This window comes from Phaeoacremonium minimum (assembly GCF_000392275.1).
Source record: "Phaeoacremonium minimum UCRPA7 unplaced genomic scaffold PA7_03_scaffold_496, whole genome shotgun sequence".
Classification (NCBI taxonomy): Eukaryota; Fungi; Ascomycota; class Sordariomycetes; order Togniniales; family Togniniaceae; genus Phaeoacremonium; species Phaeoacremonium minimum.
Genome location: NW_006921398.1, coordinates 206,933 through 227,447, shown reverse-complemented (window position 1 = coordinate 227,447; position 20,515 = coordinate 206,933). Strand labels below are relative to the sequence as shown.

The window sequence follows — 20,515 nt, the reverse complement described above, 5'->3', positions numbered from 1 at the left end:
TGTCGGCTCCACTCTCCGTAACATCTTCCACATGAGCCCCAAACACATCCCTTTCTTTGAGCGCGGCTGCTGCCATCGCTTGCGTTCCCGTACAGACATACCCCTTAAACTTCCTCGCCGGGACTTTGGCTTCGAACATCTCATGAATCTCTTCGAGCGTTCGATCACGCGTCTCTGGTATGAAAAACCAGGTGAAAACGAACAAGATCATATTTGATCCAAACCAGATATATCTGTCCGCGTAACTGTTAAAATACTACTAAATCCAAATCAAGATGTCCTTGTTGCTTACCCATACTTGGCACTCCATCCCAAACTCGCAGGATTGATGAAGTATGGTGCAGTGAAGACACCAAGCCAGTTTCCGAGAAAGTTCAACGCGGTAGCCAAACCATAGGTGTGGGCTCGGAGATGATTGTTAGGGTACTCGCCGCCCAGAAGCCATGCGTATGGTGCTGATAGGTCATGGTTAGCAATACATCGTGTAGAAGGTAGGCTTATGCAGACAAAAAGACTCCAAGTGAAATTTTACTTACCATAAGCCACATAGAAGAACGTGAAGAGGGATATGAATGCTATCACCGCGCTTGCGGTAATGGTTGATCCCGGTGATACGGTCCATGAAATGGCGGAGGCGAGTTGGCATAACCCACATGCAGCGACACCGACCAAGACAATCACACGTCGGTCAATGTATCGAACGAAGAAAAGGCTGCTAATGACACCAATGAGGCCAATGCACGTAATCATTACGGAGTACGAAAATGGCTTAGAGACTCCAGCGACGGTCAGGAAATAAGTAGTGTAGATGTTTACCCATGAAGAACCTATCAAGTTGTTAGAGGGGCCCCATCGAAGACTTGGGCTAAGACTGCAAAGAATTTAAACTTACCATTGGCGCAGTGAAAACAGATGATAGCAACAGAAAGGAGTGTACGGCGTCGATTAGTCCCTTTCCACATCTCGATCCATAGCTTTTTGTCTGCGTTTTCTATTTGTTCCCTAGTTGACACGCGAATCTCATTAAGTTCTGCCTGGAGCTCCTGCTCCTCAATTTTTGGGTTGCGGAGTCTCCGAAGTGCAGCTTCTGCAGAATCTTCTTTCCCCTGTGTCATCAACCAACGAGGGCTTTCAGGAAAAAACAATAGAGCAATGGACTGCAAGGTAGGCGCAGCGAAGAATATTGCAAGAGGGATCTGATATGATTCTTTCCCCATCATTGTCTTCGTTCCGTAATCTACCGACGCACCGACAATGGAGCCCACTGAGAGCTGGCACTGATAGACGGCGAATACAATGCCTCGTAGATGAGCTGGAGCTGCTTCGTTGACGTACACTTGCGCAAAGGTGAGAAACCACCCAACTGAGATGCCTATGGACTTGTCAGCGTTCCCCTGACGGTACGCCAATATCTCAGATTCTAATCATTGTGCGTATGAACCACATACCAAGGAGAAATCGTGCAAAGTACAATGCGCCCAGGTTTGTTGTGCCCAGCATGATGGCCGTCGCGATAAAATTCAGGAGAGTCGCGGTCCACAATGCATGTCGACGCCCGAACTTGGAGCTGAACGGTCCGATAAGCAGCGACCCTACAAAGGTGCCAATAGTCATCAAAGAAGATATGAGCTGTTGTACAGTTGGACCAATGGCCCATTTCTGCGTTTCTTCGTTGAAGTAGCCGAACACCTTCAAGAAACCCGGCATGGCCATGAAGCCTCCAACGAGGGCATAGTCAAGGCCATATTGGAAACTCGAGACAGTAACTAGGCAGCATATCAGGAGACATTTCTTATGGCTGCGTACATCTAGCTTGAGTGGATTGGCCGAAACTACGGCAGCGACCATGTTTGTTAACGACTGTGGATCGTAAGAATCTCTAACAGTACGAGTTCAGTATGGTCGTCGGTCGCGGCGAAGCTGAAGGAAGCCTTGCTGTTGCTTCCATGACTTGAACAGTGAAAGTCTTTTCTACAATATATTAAATATCTGAATACTAGATATGGCTCAGTCACTGTGTGCTAATGAGACTCAGAAACTGCCGACTATTGCCTTTACTATATACAGGTAGTTCCAATCTTGGCGATATCCGAGAGAGGGGAATATGTTTCCCGTCTTTCAGTTAGGAGCGGGGATCTCGTCACTTCTCGCCAAATGAGTCTCAAATTAGGGTAGCTCTCGCACTTGTCGGTGATTTGTTTGCAGCCGCCGTTATCTCGCTTCCGGGAAAGCTTGCCGAAGGTCTTGCTGCACGTCTGACACTGTCCAACGCTGTGAACATCCCGTTCCTATTCGGAGGAGCAACTTTCCAATGCTACTGAGCTTAATTTAAGCTATTTCTGCTAGATAAGTCACGTAGTATTGGGGCATGCTGCGCGCGGGAGGTATGAGGCCTTGGGTACTCCTCGCAGCACGGTGAGAAGAGTACCTGTCTCGCCTGTGTTTGATGATTCTGCCAATCTGATCCAGGAGATTCGACAACCCCCCTGGGCTATTGGTGGAGGAAAGGGCGGAGATTGTTTTGGAACCCGGGCCATGATAACCTGTCACTGAATAGTTTATTCCCTGGCAGCGAAAGCTTACCTCCACCCACCGAATGCAAAGCACTAAAATTCTCCCCACGCTTCCCCAGAAGTCGGTTATTACCGAGATGCGGGGGAACAGCATTCATCGGCAATGATCTTGGCCTTGCATTGACAGGTCGGGCACAATTCCGAAAATGCTACGTCCCTTAAGGTTAAACGTGGTACCGGGAAATCAAGTTGAGCCTTAGATCTTTTATATTACACGAGACTAGCACCCCTGAATATTCAATAATCACAGGGCGACCCTTGAAACGTGATAAACATCCATTGACTGTTATTAATAGTACCACTATAAAAGCAACCTCAAGTCGTTGTTATTCTTCGGGACGAGATGGGATCTCTTGATTCGAAGACCTTGATGCGGGAACCCTTGAAGAAGGGCACTTCCATTGATCACCTCGAATATGTAGATGTCACACCAATCATCGGTCGCGAGTATCCCACTGCCTCTCTCAAGGAGATGCTGGAAGCCTCAAACGCTGAGGAGCAGTTGCGTGATCTAGCCATTACTATTTGCGAACGTGGCGTGGTCTTCTTCCGCAAACCTCAGGATGACCTATCCGTCGATGAGCAGAAGTATATCACTGACGAGCTGGGCAGACTGACGGGCCGTCCAAAGGAAAATGGCTTGCACGTCCACCCACTTTACAACGACCCTAACAATATTCCTATGGCAAATGGCACAACTGACAAGAACATGTAAGCTCGTCCGCACACGTACCTGACTCATCTTTCTAGTGAGCTCCCTTCTGACAACAACTCAGCTATGTCATCAATTCCGAGGCTGCCAAGAAGCTGTATGCTACAATGAAGAATCGCCCCAATGCAGCTAGCGAGCCGCGTGATTTAGGACGAGAATGGCACAGCGACAGTATGTTTCATAGCCTTTCACATCCCTTCCTCGGGAGCCTATAGCTGTCTTTTAGGATTCCATGCTCACCGCATTTCAAAGGCTTGTTTGAGAATTGTCCCTCAGACTTCTCTTTCCTTCGCATGGAGTCCACTCCTCCGTCAGGTGGCGACACCCTTTGGGTCTCTGGTTATGAGCTCTACGATAGACTTTCCCCGCCCTTCCAAAAGTTCTTTGAGACACTCACGGCAACGTGTGCTCAGCCAGTGTTCAAGTCAGCTTGCGAGGCGGGAGGCTACGATGTTATGTCGCCTAGGGGCTCTCCTCTGAACGTTGACTACGAATTCTCGCCCTCGCACCCTGTCATCCGCACGCACCCTGTCACGGGTTGGAAGTCCCTGTTCGCTGGTGTGGGATTGCATGTTAGTAGAATTGATGGAGTCACGACCTATGAAGATGGAATCATTCGTGATTACGCTTTGAGACTCATTACGCGGAATCATGACTGTGTGGCGCGGATGCATTGGACAAGGGGTGCCTGTGCAATTTGGAGTAATGAGTGCACTTTGCATGCGGCCACGGTAAGTGTTATTTCACGTTGTGGACCATCCTGGCCTTATCATTTTCCTATACATCGAGTGCATGGACACTGACACCATCACAGCCAGACACACATCTTGTGGAAGGCGTTAGAACAGGAGTGAGAGCCTCAGGTATTGGCGGAGTGCCCTACTTGGATCCAGCAAGCACGGGACGAAGAGAAGCACTAGGCATGTCGCGGTTCTAGACGGCATAAGGGAGCCATAGAACTTCCTGCGACCGGTTAGGAGCGAGCGTGTAGGAATTATCGTATTTATTTTCTTTCGTGCTCCGATTTACCTGCAAGACATTATGGAGAAGAGAGGGTGACACTGGGGTCTTTCATTTTGATGATCGGACTGATTTGGAGGAGGTGGTTCTGTAACTTAGAGTTTTTCCAAGAGAATAGACGCGCAAACATCAATCCAAACATCCGTGGCTTAAAAGCATCAGATTGGTCTATCATATGCTTCTAAGCTGCAGTGGCTGAGCGTTTCGATCCACCAAGAATTAGCAACTATAGTAGCATTAGCTTACCCATGCAGAAGAATACCTCCAATAACGAGATTCGGGGTCTCGGTTGGGCTACTGTTTAATGTCTGACCGGTGCTCTGTCTTGGTAATACCAATTCGGCTTTTAGTGTATGCGGCAGCGTTCAGATCCTGTTTCGTGAGAGCCACATGTTGATTGATACTGATACAGCTTCCGCCGTGATCTGTGTTGACTCAAGGACTGTGACAGGATTTAGATAGGGCTGACTATTGGTGTATATTTGTCCATAATGTTGACTGTGTCATCATAAATGGGTCCAATTGTCAGCATATTTGTTTCAATACGACTCTGCTCGGGAATTGTCCAACTGGATCACTGCCTCGCCATTGGATTAAGCCTGGGTCAGATGAACGGCACAATCAACCTGGGTCTCAGAGCCCTGAAGACTACTACTTATTCGACTGGCATTTGGCTCACGCACCTTTTGCGCAGCCGCGGTACCATGTCTTCCATATACCCATGCAACGGCTACGAGCGTGAACCTAAGCTGACAGAAGCCTTTCTGAACCCTTATAACACTACCATAGAACGCTACAACTTCCCCAGTTCAGACTCTGACATAAGCCAAGGCTCCACGAACTGGTACAACATAATCTCGGATACACCAGCCTCTTATTCCCTATAGCAGTCACAATGGACCACCATGTCAGCTATTAGGAAGTGGCTGTGTTCTTCTATAGGACAACAGTAGAATTCAGCTGAGAAAATAGCACTACTGAAGAATTGTTATTTCATGAATGGGTATATAAAGGGGAAGCCAAAGCTATATAGACCCTTCTGATAGGAGATGCAAATAGCAGAATAAGTTTATTGAGGCTATTCTTCACAGTTGAGATTGAAAGACACTAATATACCTCGTTGAAAATGGCCGTCGATTTAAAGGGACAAGAGACAAGAGGGGAGGATTATGAATACATTATTGTCGGCTCTGGGCCGGGGGGAGGACCCCTTGCTGCAAATCTTGCCCGGCATGGACATAAGGTTCTCCTCCTCGAGGCCGGTGACGATCAGGGCCAGAACATTAAGGAGAAGGTCCCTGCCATGTTTGCAGCCTTCGAAGAAGACCCAGTCGAGAGATGGGACTTTTTCGTAAAGCACTATGCCGATGAGAGCCAACAAGCGAAAGACCCAAAGCTGACCTGGGAAACTCCTGATGGAGGTGTCTTTACTGGAATCGACCCGCCTGCCGGATCAAAACAACTTGGTGTCTGGTATCCTAGAGCAGGAACCCTTGGTGGTTGCGCTGCTCATAACGGCTTGGTAGCCGTACTACCTCCAAATTCGGACTGGGACCACATTGCCAATATCACGGGTGACTCTTCCTGGCGGTCGCAAGAGGTCCGCCGACTGTTCAAGAGATTGGAAAGATGCCAGTATCTTGCCGAGGGTCACCCAGCTCATGGCTTTGATGGGTGGCTCGAAACCAACTTGGCGGATAATTCTAGCCTAGAAGCTGCTGAACCTGTTATCAAAGCGGCTGTGGCAGTCAGCAACGATGAGCATACCCATAATGACGGTCGCGACGGTCTGATTCGGGATATCAATGGTTTCAATCCGGAAAGACGGGACGGTGTGTATCGTCCGGCGATGTCTATGACAAGTAATGGCCGCCGAGCAAGCCCAAGAAACTATCTTGTTGCGACATCAAACGCAAAGGATCATTATGGATGCAAAAAGTATCCCTTGTATATCAAGACTCATTGTTTAGCCACCCGCATCCTTTTTGACGACCACCATCATCATGGGGAGCCCAAGGCAATTGGGATTGAATATCTTGAAGGCCAGAGCATCTACAAGGCCGACCCGAGGTTCAACGAGAATAACCCTGGCATCAAGAAGAGAGCCTTTGCTACCAAAGAGGTTATTGTAGCTTGCGGTGTATTTAACACACCTCAACTGCTGAAACTTAGCGGCATTGGCCCTGCAGTGGAGTTGGAAAGCCTGGGCATTGATGTTGTCGTTGACCTGCCTGGTGTCGGCAATAACCTACAGGACAATTACGAATTCGGTGTCGTTGCCCAAGCGCAGACCGTCCTCTCCGGATTCAATGGCGGCACGGGTCTTACAGCTGGCGATCCTCTATTCAAGCAGTGGGTGGCTTCTGGCGGTCCATACGCTAGCAATGGGTAAGTGTATTGCTTACAACGGATAGGGGAGTATCATTTGCTGATTTCATATAGGATCCCCGCCACGGTTCTCCACACCAGCAGTGTAGCAGAATCCGACCCTGACCTTATGATTTTCGGCGGTGCACTGAATTTTACGGGTTTCTTCCCTGGCTTCTCCCAGGCTGCCTTCGCTTTGAACGACTTCACCTGGGACATCCTCAAGATCCGCCCTCGCAATACTTCTGGCACCGTTGAGCTGAGGTCTGCGGATCCTCGAGATGTACCCATAATCAATTTCAACTACTTCAACGAGGGCGCCAAGGATGACCTTGAAGCTATGTATGAAGGCGTTGAGCTTGCCAGGCGGATCTATAAGCGTGTCACTGGTCCAGCAGCGCCATTGAATGAGATCGCTCCCGGCAAGACCGTTCACACAAAGACGCAAATCAAACAGAGTGTCAAGAATGAAGCCTTCGGCCACCATGCTTCGTGCACATGTGCTATTGGTGCTGATGATGATAGAATGGCCTGCCTAGACTCTCGCTTCCGAGTCCGGGGTGTTAGGGGCTTGCGGGTGGTGGATGCGTCATCCTTCCCTCGTGTCCCTGGAGCTTTCCCGACACTGGCCATCTGCATTCTAAGTGAGAAAGCAACAGATGTGATTCTCGAGGACTCCATACAGCTGAATGATGACAAAGTGTTGGAAGGCGTTAGGGAGTTGGAGGTTCTCGTGGAAGATGCATTTGATAACAAGATTGTCGTCGAACAAGCTCATCTCGAGGATGGTTGGGGTCTGACAAAAGCCTCCTCAAGCAATGGACGTGCAAATGGTAATGGTGCAAAACGGAGAAGAATTGATTGATTGTACAGGCCTTGCGGTGCTCTCGAATGTTTAGGCGCCTCGAATGTATCAAGTTTGGTAAAGTATAGCTTATGAGATGTTAATTCGCGTCAGAAATATCGAATACTGTCCTTCTGTAGACACCTTCTCAACGACATCGGTCGAGCAATTGACTTGTTCCGTGTCCACGTTCTGCTGTAATGGGTTGTGCGAGTAATGGCAGCGGGGAAGATTGTTCTTGATGAATATTCGAACCGATACCTGCAGGTGTCCAAACTGTGCGTTCCTCCAAACTACTAGGACTTAGATATGCATAATAATGACTTCAATTATTGCTGCGTGCGGCTTGATAGGCCCAACGCCCCTTATACCTCAGGGCGTAATGCAATACGCCGACTGGCCACACACAACACTTTAGCTTACAAAACGATGGGCTGCGGGCGGACTGATGCAGATGCAGAAAGGTTGTGGGACGGGTGAATCCAGGACCCGGCCTGCATTGCGAATGCGAACCAAAACCAGTGCGGCTAGCGTAGCCGCAGCTGACAAAGTAAACCACTGCTTCACGGTCGCTTCGGTCCCGAGAGTGTATTCGAGGTCACTTATATAATGGAGGCTTTGAAGGCATCAATTTCATGTCAAACTCTTTCATAGCAGTCTCAAGCAAAGCAATACAAGAAATCTCTATGAAATAAGAAACCTGTCATCTTGATCATCTCGAAATCCCCAGCTCGAACCATTCAGCTCAAAAATTGCAATTATGACGACGGTTCTGCAAAGTATCCCACTGGCGGCATTCCCCCTCTTAGGCGGCCTGCTAGTCACTTCATCACTATTCTTCGGCAACATTGGTCTCTCGCTTGTCGGACCGTTGCCAATCATACAAGATCAGATTGGCACCAGCCAATTGAGTAATCGATCGCGTCTACATGTATGGCGTCTATTCTTTGATGAAGCAAGCGTCAGTTTATTCTCCATCGCCAGTGCACCGCATTGCTTGCATGCATCCTCTCTAACGCTAAGAATTAGTACTATGTCGTCCGTGGCACAGCACTGACTGTCGCGCTGCATGCAAGCGTTCCCTTCTTTTCAAAGATACCGCTCGCCAGGACTCTGGCCATTGTATCGGCAGTCTCTAGCGCTTTGGTGATCGTATACACAGCCTTGACTATTCAACCGACCAACAAGGCGCTCAAGACTTTGGACGCGCGAGAGGTGCTGACCGAGGCGGAGGAGAAGGATGCTACCAGTCTGATTGAGCGCTGGAATCGGCTGCACAAGGTGCGCTATCTCATGTACGGCAGCGCCTGGGCTACTGGGCTTGTAGCTCTCCTCACAGTGTTGGCTTGAGAAAAGGGCCCATGGCGTTAATGCTGTTATGCATAGGTTTAGGATGATCTGTCTGTATTTGGTGATTCAAAATTGCTTGTCAAGCATAGGATGGACTTATGAGTTCTCTAATAGTGATAATGTCATATTCCAAAAATCTGGAGAGAGATATGCTAATTGTGCATGTTGTTGGTTTTGGTTCTGTAATCAAGTGAGGTTCGGGGACGATCTTCTTCACCAGCAGTGCAGATTCGATTACACAGAGTCGAGCATTTAGAATCACTTTGTTATGACTGGGAGCAAAAACAAGAATATTTTCTGCCAAAGTCATGGCTTAGATGAGCCAAAATAAATACAGTTTTCAAGATTTCAGTAGAGTGTCACCTCTACAGTGTTGCCCTCTCAATGCTCGCACAGATTGTACTCTTCAAACCCCTGTTCCACTGCACTTGTCATGCGAGTCCTTTCTTGCATCAGGTCGAGTCGAAGCTTCTTCGCTTCTTCCAAGCCCATCGGCCAATCCTCGACATTATCTCTGACCATGTTCACCATCTCCGCAGGCAACTTGCCAAAGTCGAACGTGTCCAGCCTCTCTTCAGCCCACCAGTCATGTCTCTGTATCGGCACGTTTCTTGTTGAGCAGACCCGGTAATGAGGATCCACAAGCCAGAGCACGATGAAACGACGATGGCCGGGCTTCGTCTTGTCGGCAAGACTGAAGTTGCCGACGCGGTGCTGGAGGGTATTGGGGAACGCTAGAAGACGCCCCTGCGGTGTAGTGACGCTGCCAAGCTCCTGGACTGCGGGCTCGTCGCGCATGCTGTTTGTGCCGAAGACAACTTCAAGGGGCTCGTGCTCGTCTTGTTCGTAGACGAGGCTCATGTCATCCAGTTTCGCCTCTTGGCGGAAAGCCAACCGGGCGTCCGTGACGTTGTCCACATCATAATAGTAGATGGCCGTGGCGACGATGTGCTCGTTTTGCATGCCCTCGACATGCCAGTTACCACCTTCATAATCTGGTCTTTCTGGAGTGAGTTCAATCGACGCCAGTTTAACAATAATCTGAAGCCCGGACTCGCGGAAATCATCGTGAATGTTAACATCGTAGAAACGGAATTGTTGGAATTGCTTAGTCTTCTCCTCCTCTGTCCGAGACCACTCCGATTTAGGGACGATAGAGGCCTGCAGACCCTGCTTCCATTGCTCGTAGGTCACGGCGGTTCCAGGCTCAGGATGAACAATTTGTCGAATGCGCTTCCACTTACGGTCGATTACTTCATGGATAGTCCCGATGAACTCGTATTTGTTTGTGTTTGGATCCTCGCTCATCCTCGTCAATCGACGTAGAAGTTGGTCACCCACTTGTTCAGCCTGAGTCCGTTCATCGCTGCTCTGAGCCTCCAAGTCTACCTCCTCGTTGTCGTCTTGGTCCTCGTCTGAGTCCTCATCTTCATCTTCGTCGTCGGGATCTGCGACATAACCTGGACGATCAGGAAGGGATAGATACGCTCGCACCTTCTCGAAGAACTCTGGGAAATCCTTATCCTTGACACTCTTTGGCAAGTGTACTGACTCGACCCACTCCGGTGACTCAGGTTCTACCTCACCGCCAAAGGTCTCGATGCGCAGAGGTGTGCGGCCGTGGTTATCTTTGATGAGAACGTCATTCCACAGGGGGATCGAGAGCTTGAGAAGCTTCTCAATGGTATGATAGAGACCTTGATGCTTGGCAGGGTGCAGGTTGTTGATATATGACGTGATCTCAACGTCAGTGGTCCCTTTCTCTCCGGAAAAGGCCACTTCGCATGGAAGCCATTGGAAACGACGTGACCAGGTCTGCGACTCAGGCCCAGTCACCTCCGCCACCTGGCCCAGACCGCAAGACGCAACAACATCCTTGATGTCTGTACGGCCGCCCTTGGACAACACCCGTGACCTGCCATACACAAGTGGAAAGAGCGAGGGGTGAACCAGATTGAGCACCTGGTTGTTGGACCCGGGATGGTAGTCTTTCTGGTCCTCGGGAACTTCCAGAAGCGACTTGACACCCCCAATAAGTTCTTCCCGGAGTTCCTCAGTGACAACCGAGTCAGCCTTGACGATTCTGCTGCCGGTGTCGTAGGTGAAGACCTTGCCCGTCTTCTCAAAGTCACGGGCCTTGTCGCGGAGCTCAGCGACGACCCACTCCCACGCCTTCTCGCTGATGAGTGGCTTGGCAGTGGCCTCATCGTGCCACTTCTTGACAATCTCCTCATTGAAGATCTTGACATGCCAGCTCGGCTTGTCGGTGATGGCGTCCATCAGCTGGAGCATGGCCACTTCGCGGACGGTCAGGCGATCCGCACCCCATTCGTTGACGCCATGAGTGAAGCGCACATTCCGCCCCTCCAGCTCGCGATTCACGATGATGCCGTTGAATCCAGGGACGAGGAGGGGCCCATCTCCGGAGTTGTCGAACTCGGACTCCTTAGAGCCCTTCCTTGGCTTCGTGTGAGACGGAATAGACGCCATTCCTACTGCCTGTAGAATGCGATTGAACATTGGCTTCTTGCGGCGAAAGCTTGTAAGAGATTGGGATGCCAATTGCCTTTTCATGCAGTCGTTGAAGCTGCCCAGATAGATGGCGAGAGCAAGAGAGAGTTAAAATAATCGTGGCTTCCGCCCATCCGCGCGGTTGGAGTTGGAGGTCGACGATGGCCGGAAGGGGTAAAAAGGGGGCCTGTGGGGTTGGTAGCCTGGAAGCTGAAGACGCCGTTTTGTGCCAACTCGAGAAGACCAGCGGCATTGGGCGTTAGTGCGGCGCCACGAGTCTTGGCTGGGCTGTGTTGCCTGGAAGCGCCTGCCAGCTGGGAATAGTTACCTATATCTTCCCAACTTGGTGAATTCGATGTTGACTCATCCTGCCTGCAGTCCTAGGCTTCTACGGGGCATAGAGTGTAAGTGGTCCACAATGAAGTTCATGTCTCTTTCTGGATTAAGATAAGGAGCCCAATCGGAATTGCGTCCCTAGCTACCTAGGTAGTTCGCCATGAATATCGCAATCAGATCCGGCAGTGAGGATGACGTTGATCGAGAGATCAGCATCTAAGAAAACCATGTTGATGCAGTAAAGTTGTGTGATGAGACTCGCCTCATGGAGCCATCCAGTACTTGCACCCTAGGTATTCTTTTCCGTAGTAGTATTGGTCCATTGAGACGCAAAGATTGGCTGGGCTTCATAAGTATTGCACACATGGCGTCATCAGTTGTACTATCATACTTTTTTTTTTTTGAAGCTCCGTAATCTGTGGCACTCTTTAGCAGTGCCGTAGCATTTACAGTCATGAAAAGATGGCATATCAAAGAGAAGCGTTAGCACTTTACAAGTTGAGACAAGCTCTCTCGACCCTGCTGAGTGACATGCCGCCTTCCTTCCACCAGAGTTATCACATGTTCCTACTTATTGCCGATTCCGAAGCTCATGTGCACTACCTCTACAACATGTCACCGACACAAACATATCAGCTGCTTTCCTTTATGGGAGATTGACATGATGCTATTCACAAAGCGTCAAGCTGAGGGAGCTCAGCCTACTGAATCAGCCTACAGCTATCTCCAACGCAGCTTAGTGCGGGGTTTGTGGCGTCTACTAGTTTGCTAGGTCTACGCAGTATGTTTTGGGTTTGCGCGCTCTCATTCCGCGCTCTTGACAAGCGCAACACTGCCACTTCACCTTGGCAAATCCTAATTCTTTAGGGAGACAGCAAGCGTCGCGCGCCGTTGAATTTAGGTATTCGAGCTTCGCTTGAGATGGGAAAGGTGTTGAAACCGGTTGGTGGGCATGGAGGCCTCGTTTGGCATATCTAAGCGATGTCTCCAATTCAAATTTACCGTTCTTTTTTTTTTTAGCGGCGATCACTGAACGCGACTGTACTGTCCACTCTGGTCTACTGGACAGGTAGGTAAAGCATGAAATCACTTCATTTGCCAATGCTCACGTGTCTTGAGTATGTAGCAATCTCGGGGTCTCCAGTGCCTCATGCTATTTTTTGCCCATGGTTCTCAATTTCCACTGCATTTCTGCGGTGTCGGATATCTCCTCCGGCGTGAGGTCTCATATACTATGCAGTAGACAGGGACGTATCCTTGCTGCGTGGTGGCTGCCAAGGCCGCCCTTCAGCCCATGGGCGGAGAAGTGCATCTTTCTCAAAGCCCCTACCCAATCATGATATCCTCTAAAAGCGCCTTCCATGCTGGTCACAAGGGCCGTCTGCAGCCATGGCCTCAGCTCATCTTGCCCAGAGAACCTTCGGAAGAGCTGACCACGGCTCCAGGGGCAAGGTGCAAACCGTATCTTAGTCCTTTTCAGCCCTCGGGACTTCCTTCTGGCATGTCAACCTCTGCTTGCGGCCAGCGACCTTTGTCCCCTAGCTCAGCCTTTATATCGGATTTCGCTAGTGACAGCCGCTCGTGCAAATAAGAAAGAACCGTGCCGCAGCGGCTAGGGTGCATGCAGGCAAGTGCCTGCCTTAGCCCTGTAAACTCAACTGTCTCCTCGAGGGATATGGCCTTTATGTTAGGCATGATGGCGCCAATATATTGTGGCGTATCAAGCCTCTCAAGCCGAGTTCCCGTGCCAAGGACAAAAGTTGAGAAGTCTGGAGGGCGCCTCCTAGTTTCGTTGAGAGTCCTAGACGATGATAAAAGACAGTGACTTTCCCGCTTTGTTCCACATGAACCTGAAGTGTTTGGTCGATAAGTGACCCCTGCTATATCGATCTCCTCTTCCGCTTCTCTTTCTGATCGTCACCGTTTTCCACCATTGCGAATAATCAAAATGGGCGCAAAAGGCCTCATGCAGAAGGGAGTTCCTCCCACTCTCCCCAAGTGGATTCTATACATCAAAATCGCCATTCTCGTGCTCTCCCTCATCATCCTGGCGCTCGCCGCCTACGCGGTCTCGCTGTTTAGTGGATGGTACACCTACGGCTATGCGGGCGCACCTGGCTTCCTCATCTTCGTCGTATGTGAATCTGAGGCGTGTTTGGAGAAACAGGAACTGACACTGGTGAACAGACCATCAAGACTTTCATCGTTTTTGGTGCTATCATCGCTGTTGAAATTTGTAAGTATTCTCCACCTAGTCTTTGTAAATGGGAAGACATGTGATAGCCACGGACATGTACCACCATGGCATGGTCTCGACATGACCTCATGATCCTTTCCCCTTCATAGTGTTCTCTCTTGAGCCCCTGGTATAGAGACTAATCATGTGGCTTGAATTAGGGGCTCCTCGCTACTACTATCGTATCGCTGCCCTCATTGGCTACATTCTCGGCATAATCTTCTGGCTGTCTGCTTGGGCCTGGGCCGCATCCGTTGCAGCGTTTTGGCTATCCTATGTATGCTCCTACGGCTATTGCGATGGCCCGTTCAAGGGCGAAGGTGGCTCAATGGCTGCCTGTGCTGGCTTGGGAGCTGTGGTGTGGTAAGTGCACATTGTTCAAGCTTAGTTGAATAGGTCATTAACAGAGTCAATCCAGGGTCCTGTCTATCGTAAACCTTGTCTTCTTCATCCGCGCGTGTCTTGCGGATCCCGAGGGCTCTGCCCCTAGCCAGAACCAGGCTGAGCTCGGACAAGTTTACAAGCAAGATGCCCCTGTCAATCAGCAAAGCTACCCTCAGGAATATAACCAGCAACCGACCTATCAGCAACAGTACCCAAGCCAGTAATTGCTTTGACCGCGGTATTTGTGAGGATTGGCTTTGATAATTGGACTTAAGGTTCTTGATCAGTCTTACGGACAGAATTATATATGAGGAAGTGTGAGACCATATAAATGGGACAACATTCGCATCTGAAGGACTAAGTCGTTATATCTGCGAGTCTTTTTCACAAGCGGTACACATGAATACATTGGGCGTTATAATGGAATAATTTCTAACGATTCAACATCATGTTCATGACCATCACTTCTCATCAGTTGCTATACGAGTAACAGGCTAATGACTAGTAGAAGCATACGTGCCATATAGCTAACAAGAAAAGTATGATAATAGGCTGCCATGAATTGATATCGTTACATGACATTTTAAATAGTAGCTTCCTTCAACTCTACCTGTTGCAGCTGTATCCATTTTAAGTGGCATTCTGCTTGCGATATAAGCTCACAATGATATGTTTATGCGTTAATCATTGCCATGTAGTCAACACCTGGTTTCTCCTGAACATTTTCGACATTTAGACCTTGGGACTCGGTACTAATGACACTGCTTCTCCACGCAGCCTCGAGAGCCTTAGCTTTGTCTACCGTGATGGTTAGATTGACGCTGTCGTTCGGCCGCAAGATCTTGGTCATTTCTTGAGCCCATTCCCACGGCTCGGAAGTGCCGCCTGGCTCACTATTGAAGTACTCCCAACCCATGATTCCACCGATTTCGCCGTACTTGGCCCGCAGTTGCGTGATTGTCGTGTTCAGAGTATCGAACGGAACATATTGCCCACCGTTCGCCGGCGTCGTGATCTGGCCTACGACAATCTTCTGCGGGCTCCATCCATTCGATATTACGGAATCAAACGCTGCTGTATTCGTCATGCTTCCGAAACCATTGTAGAACTGCGCGTTGTAGAAGTCAATGGCAACACCAACGGCCGCTTCCAAGTCTTCGTAGTCGAAACCGCTCAAGTTTCCACCGTTCCGGAGAGCGGACGCCACTGGTGCGAGGGTGATGATGAAATCCTGGCCAAAATCCTCAAAGAGTCGGTCAACAAGGCGAGTAATACCAGCTTGGCTCATGCTCTGCTCTACGTCAAGATCCATGCCTTGCAGCCCAAAGTCGATGATCACATCACGCAGCTGTCCGTAGTAGTGCTCGAATGCGGTGTCATTGCCATCAAGCGTACTCGTGCTGAATGAGCCTGCCGCAGCTCCGCCGACCATGCCCATGATTTTGACATCGGCATCCTTGAGGACTTTGGCTTCGGCCCAGACAGTGTTGAAGTGAGTATCACCTGGCGGGTAGTCATTCAGATGAATCTCGGAATTGAGATTAATATGGAATGAGCAGACAATGAGATGGGTAAGTGCAATGCCCTTTTCTGTGACGAGCGGCAGCATCGAAATGGGGTTCCCCGAGGAATCATGGGTCGTCTGATAGTAGATGATCAGACGAGGAAGGTCCTCTGCTCTGGTGCTTACATCGTAAACGGGCCGAGCTAGGGACAAGGACGACAGAAGAGATATCAAACACAAAAAGCGTAGATGCATCCTTACTATCTAAGGCTTTTCAGATCTTCGATCAAGAATTAAAGTTTTTTACTTGAAATGAAGTTAAAACGTGCCATATTGTTCATCCTCGTGGGAATTATGCGAGTCTTAAGAGACCTTGTGGATGTTCCCCCCAAGGTATGGTTACCTATTGAGGTGAACCTTCCGCATACGTGGGTATCATTGGACCACTGTGGAGAGAAATCGGGCAGGCAGGGCATTGCAGAGCTTGAAGTAATAGCGGATCTTGACTAATTGATCTCGGCGCTATTCGCAACCTGACCATCCTATAATGGCATGTCTTCCAATCTGGCATCTGGGGTATATCGCCCATACCGGTGGTGTCATGTAGGACTGGATTTCCCTGCCGAACCTTGGACTTGATATGCTTATAATGCTTGGTGATAACTGCCTGCATCAATGGTGTCCAATACAGCTTGGTAGGGGAAGTACCTTGAAGCTCATCGCCGTTGAGGAGGTACTGCAACTTTATGCGGTTTCCGCCGCTGGACCCTGAAATTCGCCGATTAGGAAATCTACGATCGGCTGATGCGCCCGCACAGACATGTTTTCTGAATGGGATTGAGTCGATGTAACTTAACTTCACATGTGCTTGTCTTCAAAGCCAGGAATGACTGGCTTCGTGGGGGACATCGCCGTAGGCAAATGCACGCCTGACAGCGTGCACTACCATAACTATGCCGTGTCCGGAAGGAGCCAAGCTCTTTTACCAGCAAGATGATAACAGGTATGACTTCCAGCTTACCCTATGGGGCTACCTCTTCAGTAACGAATACAACTGACCTTCCCCTTAAAGCTCCACTGTGTGTTTTCCGGATTCATTTGATTGATGTGTGAGGTCCAAAAACGTTTTACGAAGCTTTAAACATAAGCGGTTGTCAAGCTAAGAGGCACAAGTAACGTAGCAGGGCTTGAGATCAAACAATGTGAAATTATTAATCCCCCCCGCGTTTCTATCGATAAGGTCTATTAGCTGACTTGACACTGGGCAAAGGATGAATTTACTTGTGCGCAGCCTAACACCCAAGATGTCTTAAACAAAGATTTCGATCAATCACCCGAACAGTGTAAAGAAACTTCATGAGGATAGCTCATTTCACCGATTGCACAGAACTCAGAAAGAAGAGGTATCTTAGTTTGGACTTCTTCACTATAATAACTTTCCAAAGGGTTTAGGCAATAATTATTCAGCATTTATCAAAGTCACTCCATTCTGACTAGGAGAAGCACCTTGTCTTGTAGGAGGCTATTTCTTAACCGATGTAGATTGAGGGGGCTAATAGTAGATATACGGGGAGCAATTCAGTCATCAATATATATATATATAACCGATTCTTAATCGTTTCCTGATTCTCTAAGGTGACCTGAGCTATATGCAGTGGATAGAGGAGAATGGCAGGGCCAGAATGTCGTATAGGAGATGAACGAGTCACTCGGCGAAATGAAGCTATAACGTAGTTGTAATTATTGCCTGCGGGGTTGCACTGCTGAATATAATAGGATGCTATTCGCAGCCTTGCGTCTTTCGATTGTTCCCCTTCCCTCTCAAAATTGCGGTCAAGCTCTCTGTCTGATGAACCAACCTACAATACCGTCGATGGACGAAGTTGAAAATCCAAATCCTCGGAATAGGCGAATTATTCTGGTTTGTCACGGGAGACCAGTGATTGACGAGAAGGAAGCCCCAGCTCATTGGACTTATCCGAGGCCGTTGGTGATGCTGCGACTGCCCTTGCGCAAGAAATAAAGACCAGAGGGGCCCTTGTTTATGACATTATGAGCAGTTCTGAGACAAAAGCACTCCAAACCGCCGAAATTTTAGCTACCTGCCTAGACTCAAGCGCACCTGTGGTCGTGGATGCCAACTTTTCTGAACATGGCAGGCAGCACACCGACTTCCGAAACTCGAAGGACTTTGAGACTGATATCATAAGATTATTCACCAGATCTCCTCATGAGCTAGTATTCGGCGACGAAACAGCTGACGCGGCGGTCGAGCGCTTCGCTGCTGGGTTACAGCGATGGGAAGACTCCTCCACAAGCGATATAACGGTTGTTACCCACGGCAGGGTTCTTTCACTTTACATGGGCCGAAAATTAGGAGTTAATGCCCTCGAGTTTTGGCGTGCATTGAAGATGCCTGCTGCAATCATCATTTGTGACGGCCAATGGGAGATGATAGAGGCTGCCGGGGCTGCCTCTAGGTAAGAGACAACATCACATTATCTAGTCGATACTCCCGGCTGTGAGACGCTCAATAGTTCGGATATCGATTACGCGAATTGTCTAGAGGCATCTGAGGAGAATGACTCAGTATAGTGGCATTGTCAATCTTTTAAATTACTTTCGTCATATATCCTTAGGTTGCATAGTTTGCAAGACTTTCCCCGATTCCTGGAATGAAAAAACCGTGAAACTTGAACTATAGGATCTCCACCTCCCGTAACATTTCTTTGCAAAGTGCTTGGCAAGTTGATGACATACTAAACGATCGCATCTATTATACAATGGGATTTGATAGCTTGTGTTCTGAAGTCGAGTTTACACGAGTAATCTCTGATATTGTGAGTGTAAAGAGAAACTTGGTTGAATTCCGGTACAAACCTCCGGTGAAGTAGCGTTGGATGCTGTTTCGTGCCCGGCTTTCCAAAACTTTAAGAGTGACGCTAACAAGCTGGGCGCGTCATTTTACTCGGGGCAATACTCTTTGTCCTCTAAATCTGAAAGAAAAAAAGAGTATTGGTCTACGACTTCTTTTTTATGCTGATTATTTCGTGCATAAGTTCTTTGTTGAGCTTCTCGTCATTAAATCACATGTGTATATGTCTTTATCTATGGTGTATATATAAACTCACTGTGAAACCTGCATGCACTGAGTGCAACAAGCTATTCATCTCACTACAAGATGCAGTCACGTGGGTGCTTTGTTTTTCCGTGCCGCGGGGTCTACTAAGCCTCGTCCGCAGCAACAACAAGCGCCTCTAGGCTCTCGCAAGGCATCATTCCAAACACCGCAGAGTGCCGGCGCACGGCCATTAGATAGAGGAGACAACCGTTATTTTTCATCAACGGTGATGAAGACCTGGCGAAAGATGCGCCAGACGAGGTCGAAAACCAGAGCGCAATCAAGGTTCACGATGGGGTCTCAAATCAGCAAACATGGCTTCAAGCCCAGGAGGCTGGCCATCTTTTTGAACGACTTTACAGATTCAGATAACGAGGCTGCAGCCGAGGCGTGGGCCTGGGCCATGGAGATGAACCCCGACATTGAAGCCATCTACATTGCCGAACCCCGCCACGACTCGCTAGGCTTGGCGATGACTGGGAAGCAGATTGGGGCATGTGCTGCCTTGCTCAGGAAACATTTTCCATCTCTGCCTGATCCTCCCATGACGACCATTCTCCGCGGCAGCTTGCCGCCTGATGCCCTTGATAAGGTTCCGGGACTCAGCGATGAAGATTACACTCTAGTAAGTACATTTTCCACCTCATTGCAGATTAGTCATAGAAGCTAACACTTCAAAACAGCTCGCATTCGCCATAAAACCAAGCAATGGCCCGGAGGAAGACTCAATTCTTCATACTCGCTTGATGACGCTAGATTATCTTACCGTCATGAAAGAGAGGTGTAAACGCTCATTTGGCGTATTTATTGATAAGGAATGCCTCCTTGAGCTGCAAAGTCCTATCAACCTTCACATGCACCATCACGAGGAGCTTGTAGCTCGCACAAGAAAAGAGCTCGAGGCTTACCAATCAATCATGACATTTCCTTTGGACAAGAGGAGACGAAAGCTGAGGTTATGGTATCAGGACGCCATAGAAAGGAAATTGAAGCAGCACGCCGAGGACCCTATCAGGTTTCTTGATATCGATATACTCAGAGAGACGATAAGACGACACGATGATGTTACTTTCTTTGGTGGGGCATCTCTCAGTGTTCTACAAAGACTCTTGGAACGCGACGAAGGAATCGGGCAGAAAATTCGAGTCTATCAACAAGGTGTAAGTTGATCTATTTCATGACGAAATGACCCAGTACTAAACCTTTGTAGGGCACCTTTGACCCAAAACTGAACATTTTGGGAAACCCATACAATTTCGCTTTACACCCTCAAGCTGCGGATTATGTGTTTAGAAACCACGAGAAGCTCGCAAAATTTGTCTTGATTCCAACAGATACCACGAAGAAGGTGGAGTATGACCTCAAAAACCTCCAGCAGCTGTCTAGCACAGTCGCGTACAGATCCATCGCATTCCACCTGCGCATAGATCCGATCAATCTTGTATCGCCGAATGAAAGCTATGACGGCCAAGATGGATTTGATCCAGAGGCATTCATCAAGCATCGGGCGACAGACTTTGAGGGATATGCGGACAAGAAGGTCGTCCTTGCAGACCT

General features: G+C 48.9%; 5 protein-coding genes across 5 annotated transcripts; 3 read left to right on the top strand and 2 right to left on the bottom strand.

Annotated features, from left to right (window-relative positions):
• Positions 1 to 2,943: 2,943 nt before the first annotated feature.
• On the top strand, positions 2,944 to 4,222 carry UCRPA7_6804 (putative alpha-ketoglutarate-dependent sulfonate protein; the record flags this gene model as incomplete). Its single annotated transcript, XM_007919340.1, has 4 exons — positions 2,944 to 3,284; positions 3,350 to 3,456; positions 3,562 to 3,857; positions 4,100 to 4,222. The coding sequence occupies 4 exons, from the start codon at positions 2,944 to 2,946 to the stop codon at positions 4,220 to 4,222; spliced, it is 867 nt and encodes a 288-aa protein (XP_007917531.1).
• Positions 4,223 to 5,431: 1,209 nt separating this feature from the next.
• On the top strand, positions 5,432 to 7,537 carry UCRPA7_6803 (putative choline dehydrogenase protein; the record flags this gene model as incomplete). Its single annotated transcript, XM_007919339.1, has 3 exons — positions 5,432 to 6,137; positions 6,348 to 6,693; positions 6,748 to 7,537. 3 exons carry the CDS (start codon positions 5,432 to 5,434, stop codon positions 7,535 to 7,537), a joined length of 1,842 nt encoding a protein of 613 aa, XP_007917530.1.
• A 1,710-nt stretch (positions 7,538 to 9,247) lies between these two features.
• On the bottom strand, positions 9,248 to 11,386 carry UCRPA7_6802 (hypothetical protein; the record flags this gene model as incomplete). The annotated part of the gene is made up of 1 exon (XM_007919338.1): positions 9,248 to 11,386. One exon carries the CDS (start codon positions 11,384 to 11,386, stop codon positions 9,248 to 9,250), a length of 2,139 nt encoding a protein of 712 aa, XP_007917529.1.
• A 2,275-nt stretch (positions 11,387 to 13,661) lies between these two features.
• On the top strand, positions 13,662 to 14,557 carry UCRPA7_6801 (hypothetical protein; the record flags this gene model as incomplete). The annotated part of the gene is made up of 4 exons (XM_007919337.1): positions 13,662 to 13,847; positions 13,901 to 13,949; positions 14,111 to 14,312; positions 14,368 to 14,557. The coding sequence occupies 4 exons, from the start codon at positions 13,662 to 13,664 to the stop codon at positions 14,555 to 14,557; spliced, it is 627 nt and encodes a 208-aa protein (XP_007917528.1).
• A 449-nt stretch (positions 14,558 to 15,006) lies between these two features.
• On the bottom strand, positions 15,007 to 15,942 carry UCRPA7_6800 (putative chitinase 3 protein; the record flags this gene model as incomplete). The annotated part of the gene is made up of 1 exon (XM_007919336.1): positions 15,007 to 15,942. One exon carries the CDS (start codon positions 15,940 to 15,942, stop codon positions 15,007 to 15,009), a length of 936 nt encoding a protein of 311 aa, XP_007917527.1.
• Between the last annotated feature and the right edge of the window lie 4,573 nt (positions 15,943 to 20,515).